At 47.4% G+C, this 7,465-nt stretch overlaps 1 protein-coding gene across 2 annotated transcripts in view; it reads right to left on the bottom strand.

Moving 5' to 3' along the window:
* Positions 1-259: 259 nt before the first annotated feature.
* The window catches only part of DCLRE1C (DNA cross-link repair 1C), a 403,712-nt gene continuing 396,506 nt past the window's right edge, over positions 260-7,465 (bottom strand). Inside the window, exon 14 of one of the 2 annotated variants that reach the window (XM_078674195.1) lies at positions 260-2,236. In XM_078674195.1, coding sequence (XP_078530321.1) covers positions 1,215-2,236 — 1,022 coding nt within the window. In that variant the 3' untranslated portion in view covers positions 260-1,214. The remainder of the gene's footprint in view (positions 2,237-7,465) is intronic. The other variant, XM_078674196.1, reaches the window with a different exon arrangement.

Raw genomic sequence — 7,465 nt, 5'->3', positions numbered from 1 at the left:
GGTTTAATCCCCCTGCTATATATGTACTAAGGACTTGTAGAGTAGGTCATGCCAATTATAAGTGTACCCCAATATATAGTGTATGTATATGTGTGTTTCAACCTAACAGTGGGTGTTTTCAACATAGCACTGGCCCTGGGTCTGCCCAGCAGAGCCCTGGGCCAGAGCCAGAGAACCAGCATCTAGGGGTCTCAAATGGAGCAAATAGTGGGGGGACACTGCTAACAGGTCATGATTTCCAACAATGATAAACTTGACAATGAAATGCCCAGCTTTATTTGGTTGGGTATTAAGCATTTAAATTTCATATGCCATAATCATCTTGTCACCCTGATTTTCCTACTCCTCATGGATCCATTACAACAAGAGACCCCTGTGCGCTACTTGACACCTCCGAATCCAAAGCAAGAGTGAGGTGGGTCTGTAATGTGGATGACCAGGGCTCATAGCATGAAACAAAAGTTAGTGGGCTCTGTTGCTCCACTATCCACACTCCAGCCCTCATGTGCCATCTTCTGCCCCTCCCAACTTTCTTGTCGTAAAAGCAGGAAGATGCTCTTCAGGATACAGGCCCGGCAAGGACAGCACCTTTTTTCTATTTCTGTGGCTCTGAGTCTCATTCACAAGCAGAGCAGTGGAAGGGAAAAAGAAAGCAGTTACCACACGAGTCTGATGAGAGGAAGGGCCATCTTTGAGTAGGCACAGACCTTCAGAGAGGCGGAAGTCTTCTATTTGTCTCTGGAAGGAAACAGTGGAATATCTCTTTTCAAATTCTTAAATTTCACAAGTGGATAATAACACCTTTAAGGGAAGATACTTGCATATTCGTAAAACAATAACTGACTAAATATGTATTACAAAGATGTACCCTTAACGAAATTCACAGTTTTAATCCAGTAAATAAATATCAGAGCCTTTTCTTCAAAGTGACATGGGTATCTGTCCTGATCAGCATCAAAATAAATACCTAAAATGTATGTACTCCAACTCCTTTGTAAATCCGGGTCATCTTTAAAATGGCAACAGCAATCCTTATCTCCCTAAAAATAACAAAGCTCTAAGAGAAAACAGGAATGAGTTCACTCCAACTTGCCTCTCCATGACTGACCACGGAAAATTTCAGTTGAAGGATTATCTTCTAGGAAGGAATGAATTTATAACTGTGCAGACAAAAAAGATTTGCAAAAAAGGTATTCAACTGGTATGTCCACTAATCAAAGGGCATCCAGTTTCCTGTCCATCAGCACAGTCTCTCCTGTTGCCAACTTTTCATAAAGATTCTGTAGTCTATCTGGCTTAGGTGACTCCACGCCAGGAGTGCGAGGGATTTCAAAATCAGAGGATCCTTGGGAGTCTGCTTTTGCAAAAGCTTTCAGTTTTTCTTGATTTGTGTTTTGTGCATTTGTGTTCAGTGTGCATTCGCCACTGCCTGGTTTCCCTTGACCTTTTTCTCGGCTGGTCAAACTTGACTGTGGATTTTTCCATTCAGCATTGGTGCACAAGTCTTTGTTATGTTTGGAATGGGGCTCATCTACTGGCAACACGGTCCAGCTGTGGCCATCATTCTCAATTGGTAAGAGATGAGCTGGTGAGAATATTAACCTACCATCAGCTCTGTTGATATTACCACACTCAGCAGCTTTTCTTTCCTGGGAAGATATCAGCAACGTGTCCGCCTGGCTGTCCCACCCCTGACTGCCATGTTCTGATATATGAGTTGACTGAGAAGAAGTCTGAGAAGATATATGGGTTGACTCCCCATCAGAGTCACTAAAGAGGTTGGGTGACTGTGATCCATATTCTTCTTTTGAAGCTGTAGAATATTCCTCTTTTTCCTCAGTGTTTTCTTCTAGTGCATCTCGTTTAAAGAAGACATCCCACTTTGGCATATCTATATTAGACTCCGCCTCATCGCTGGTCACTGTCTTCTTATGCGTATTATTTTCTAACGAGTTGATCTTCTCAGATAAAAGTGTATGGTTATCTTCATTTGATACTATTTGCTCGGATTCCTCTTCTTCGTCATTGGACTCCTCGCAGTCCACATAATTGACAGGTAATGAAACACCAGATGAGCTTGCTTCATAGGCGGCCTGGTCTTTCCCACAGATTTCTCGGTTCGTTTTGAGGGCCACTTCTGATTGAAGAGGTTCTGACTTCAGTGCTTGTTGTGCAGGTAGCTTGTGCCGCCGAGAGGCAGGGAAGTCTTCGAACAACTCTTCGACATAATTCTCATCTTGCAACAAGAAAAAAAAGTAACAATTAATGTGACCTCTTTCGAAATATGATTAAACAAGTCTGCGAAAGCTGTTAAATACAAAGCTGCTAAGGTTTCACATGGAATTTGGCAATATCTTTTTGGGATAGGTGTCTACGGGCTACATATAGTGAAAGCAAAGAAATATTTGTAAACACACAGTATTGGATGAAAATAACGCTTATTCAATTCCATTTAAAGATCTTTATTTCGGCACCATGCCTTAAAAATCACACACAAATTAGTAAAACAGCATAAAACAAAATAAAACATGTAATACAACTATTCAGATATTAGTGAGATTTACATGCAAAAAAGAGATCCTTCCATGCTACAAATCAAATACGTCCCCCTAAAAATATCAGACAATAAATAGAGTATGGCACAGGGTAAATGTTATGTCTCCGATCAAGAATAAATAAATACACAAATAGGAAATTAGGCAACAAACAGCATTGATTAAAGTAACTTTCTATTAAAAAAGTAGGACATCACATAACTATATGTCATCAAAATTGCATTGAAAATTTGGCAGCTCACTACTATCTCAGTATCCTGAGGGCTTCTTGTTGCTCCCTGGTGCTTAAATTCCAACACAGCGGAATAATCCGATGCCTCCTTTTACTCATATAGGCTGGGCAAAACAACTGTTTCATTTATGGTGCCACTGGACAGACACAACTGCTCATGGTCCTTCGACTCTTGTGCCCACTTAACGGAGAAAGAATGAATTGGCAGGGTCCCATAACGAAATTGCAAATAGTTGCCTAGCTAGTGGAGGCTCTACCGCATTCCAAACATCCTCTTTTCAGAAGGTATTTTTGACTGCAAGAAACGTGTCTGTTATTTAACCATGCCTCATTTGGGAACTTAGAAGTGTATCTCTGTTCTGCCAGTAGGCAGTCTTAATCATAGACGTTGAGGTGGCCACAGCTTCATCTGGGGCACTCCAAAGACTGGGTATCCCAATCTCACTCAATGTCGACTTCATATACTTAATACTTAATCTACGGTATTTTAGTAGAATCTGAGTAAGATAGAATTTCTTCTAGCCCTTGTTAATGAGAGGAGTTACGGGATGGCCCAGATTATCCTCCAATACAGCAGTCGGCAAAGTTCTAACCTTTCAGAGAGAGTTCTCAGACCAAAATCCAGCCTAAGAAGAAACAAAGGGGTAGATTCAAGCACACCAACTTACTGACACATAAAATGATTCTCCACCATAACTAATGTGGATACATCCTAATGTCCCCATAACTCTGCGTCATAGGAAGCTGACGCAAGTGCCTGATGATTAAATATCTGTAAAACTGGTTGGATGGGGGAAAACTGTGAACTTAGCACCACCGTAAGAATTTCTCCCTACCGTTGTTAAATTTTTAACCTACGCTGTATAATGTGTGCTTGCCACCACAGGTGTTCATCCAGTGTTATACCTAGGTAAACAAAAGGATGCACACGCTCCGACAGGGCCCCTGCTAGTGTTGCGCTAGCCCTGGTCGAGTGCCCGGGGTTCAGGACCATATACTTTGTTTTGCTCACGTTGATCTCTAGACCCCCCGTTTTACAGAAACACTCAAATTATTCCAAGGCTTTTTTAAGTCCCATGGGAGATTTGGAGAAGAGTAAGGTATCATCTGCAAGCATGAGGGCATAACCCTCTTATTTGCCAATCTGGGCGCGCCATTATCACACTAGTTTAAAAAATAAACATGGCCATTAACATAAAGTGTGAATCCTGTAGGCGCCAATATGCACCCCTGCCAAACTCCTCTAGTCACAGGGAAAGGATCAGTCAGCTCACCTGTGCTTCTAAATCTAACCTGCACATAATTCTTGTAATGTTGTCGTATTATAATGTTGAGCAGTAGTTTGGCACCCCTATCTCAGAAATAGCCTGCCAAAGCGGTGACCTGGGTACTCAGTCGAAGGCAGCACATAGATCCACGAAAACGACGAATAGTCATCCCCACCCAATGTGACAGTCTTCCAATACAGCATCTGCAGATAAACTTGGTCAACCCTCTGGAGCCTGCCTGAAGGGGAGTCAGAATTCCTTTATCAGATAGCCAATCCTGAAGTCTACTCATGACCGCCCTGCTGAATAATTTTTGCGACCTATCTAAGAGACTTATAGGTCTGTAGTTTGTGGGCAGGTCTTGTGAGCCCTTTTTAGGTTTCGCCTGGCGTAGCACTTATGTTTACCAGTACGGGGCTTTGTCCCGCCTCTCTCTTCCATTGGCTAGCTCCATAAATGGAGGCTAGCCATTGGAAGAGAGATCTGTCCGTAATTGTCGGACCAGATTCGTGGGCGTTCCGGCGATTTTTTTCGCATCCCGCCTCTTTTAGAACGTCATTGCGGCGGTGGGCAGTTTTTTTTTTTGTCTCGCCATGTTTTGGTCATTTCCAACATGTGCTTTGCAGGGGTGGGCTGCGCGATTTCACTTTCCTTGTTTGTGTGTGTGTGTGTCTATACAAAATCTCACAATAAATCGTATTTCTGGTAGATTGCTGGTATGTCATTACAGAGGTGTTTATGCCCGATGCAGCCTGATCGTTGTGTCAGAGGATTACTGATCCTGCAGCAAGCTCGTGCCCTCCCTCCCCCCGGCCCAAACTCGGGGCCTGAACCCCTCGTACATTGAGGGCCGGTGCAAGAGCGGCCTCAGCCCCTTCCAGCCGAGGGCGAGCCGCGCTGTGCCCGGCATATTTACACATCAGAGTTATCTCCGCCGGTTCACACAGAGCCTTGCTTTGATGTACGGCTCAGCTTGGAAGGAATTACTTTCCTAGCCCCGACCTTTGACCCTTCCTTGGCGTGCCTAAAAGGCAGCTGGCTGGCACGGTCAGCGGAGTTGTGTTGTTAGAGCCAAGGGCCGTAATGTTACATTTTTTAACCGTGTCTGACTCAGGGTTGGCGTGGAATGTGCACACGGCGTGATGACCTCCGACGGTGCCCCTTTCGCTGCAGTAACCGGGCCGAACACGGAAACACCACCCAGGAAGTGTATTCATATTGTTTGCATTAAACGACGCATTCAGACTTCTTGCTCTCATGGGGAGTACTTTATGGTGTTGGTAGTTGATGGCTCCGAGGCAGATTTTAAGACTAGAGGGCCACGCTGGGTGATCACAGCCCGCCTTGTATTTTAAGTAAGGGCTTTGAGCATTAGTCCATCCTCTATTGAGATGGCTGGCGTCTGTCCTGGGGGGTGGTGACATCACACGGGGCTCGGCCAGATACTGCAGCAGCAGCATGTCTGTGTGCAGAGCGTGGCTCCGAGTAAACTACTTAAAGGTTTACACTCACTGCTTAAAGAGGAGGAAAACCAACAGGGCCTGATGAGCACACCCTGGCCCGTGCCTGCCCTGGGCTGTGTTGACTGGAGGCTCTGTGTAAATCACTGCGGGTCCCCGCGAGAGGCAGATTGGGGGGGTCCCGTTGACCCCCGTGCCGTGGGCGGATGGCCCTTTCAATGGGAAGCCATGGAGCGCAAACACAGCTGCGCGGGCGGGCGGCCGCTCACAGAAGGCCTCGATGTTTGGCTCTAGCCGGCACCCGTCATTGTTAAAGAGGTTATTTGGAGCTGTCACCCCTTCCCGAAATGGAACATGGCGGTAATAAAATGTCTGTAGTCTACTTGTAATTGGCTTTGGATCGGCATGAATAGAATTGTAAACGTTTTCAGCGTCCTGGCGTAGAGACAATGTACTCTACATATAGTAGATAATGTGTCCTCGAATGCGCATGCAAATCTGTCAGAAAATAAAACCAGCTGGAACTACTTAACAAACATGGCGGTGCCCCGCCCCCCTCAGCTGAAGCTTTAATGCTCACTTCTTGCTGAGGGTATGGTATAGGGGGCTGTACCCAGTCTCCTTTGTGCGACTGCTCGGCATTCCACGGTGGTAATCTGCTCTACATTTCAAAAGGTCTGCCTTACACCATATTGTGAGGACCTGTACGCTATGCTTGCTTCCCTGCCCCCTCGCTGTGCGTCCAAACCTGGGCCTGTGGTGTTCCTGGATCCAAAGCACAGTGGTATGCAGTAGTGTACGAGGTTGTTATTCCTCCACTATAGTTGTACGCCGTCTTCTTCCCAGTTCAGTGGTATTTGTCCCTCGCAGTTACAATTGCAGCCTCTCTCGTGTAGTCAGGACATAATGTTTCTACTTCTGACGTTTCATTTAGCTATTTAAGGTATTCTGGGATTTGTTTTCGTTTGAGTGGCAGGCCGGATACCAATGGTTTGTTCAGAATAGCCAAGCACTGGAAACATGGCTGTGCTTGCTTCCCTGCCCCCTGGCTGTGCTTGCTTTCCTGCCCCCTGGCTGTGCTTGCTTCCTTGCCCCCTGGCTGTGCTTGCTTCCCTGCCCGTGCTTGCTTCCCTGCCCCCTGGCTGTGCTTGCTTCCCCGCCCCCTGGCTGTGCTTGCACCCCGCCCCCTGGTTCCCCTTCCCCTTGCTGTGCTTGCTCCCCTGCAACCTGGCTGTGCCTGCTTCCCTGCCACCTGGCTGTGCTTGCTTCCCTGCCCCCTCGCTGTGCTTGCTTCCCTGCCCCCTCGCTGTGCTTGCTTCCCTGCCCCCTCGCTGTGCTTGCTTCCCTGCCCCCTCGCTGTGCTTGCTTCCCTGCCCCCTCGCTGTGCTTGCTTACTTGCCCCCTCGCTGTGCTTGCTCTCCTGAGTGTGTGTGTGGCTCTGGGTGGGTGTGTGTTGCTCTGGGTGGGTGTGTGTGGCTCTGGGTGGGTGTGTGTGGCTCTGGGTGGGTGTGTGTGGCTCTGGGTGGGTGTGTGTGGCTCTGGGTGGGTGTGTGGGCTCTGGGTGGGTGTGTGTGGCTCTGGGTGGGTGCGTGTGGCTCTGGGTGGGTGTGTGTGGCTCTGGGTGTGTGTGTGTGTGGCTCTGGGTGTGTGTGTGTGTGTGGCTCTGGGTGTGTGTGTGTGTGGCTCTGGGTGTGTGTGTGTGTGTGTGTGTGTGTGTGGCTCTGGTTGTGTGTGTCTGTGTGTGTGGCTCTGGCTGTGTGTGTGGCTCTCGGTGTGTGTGTGGCTCTGGGTGTGTGTGTGTGGCTCTGGGTGTGTGTGTGGCTCTGGGTGTGTGTGTGTGTGTGTGGCTCTGGGTGTGTGTGTGTGTGTGTGTGTGTGTGTGTGGCTGGCTCTGGGTGTGTGTGGCTGGCTCAGGGTGTGTGTGTGTGTGGCTCTGGGTGTGTATGTGTG

The sequence above is a fragment of the Lissotriton helveticus genome, chromosome 1_1 (genome assembly GCF_964261635.1).
Source record: "Lissotriton helveticus chromosome 1_1, aLisHel1.1, whole genome shotgun sequence".
In the NCBI taxonomy this organism is placed as follows: Eukaryota; Metazoa; Chordata; class Amphibia; order Caudata; family Salamandridae; genus Lissotriton; species Lissotriton helveticus.
Note: the sequence above shows the minus strand (reverse complement) of the source record. Positions and strands in the feature narration are given on the sequence as shown.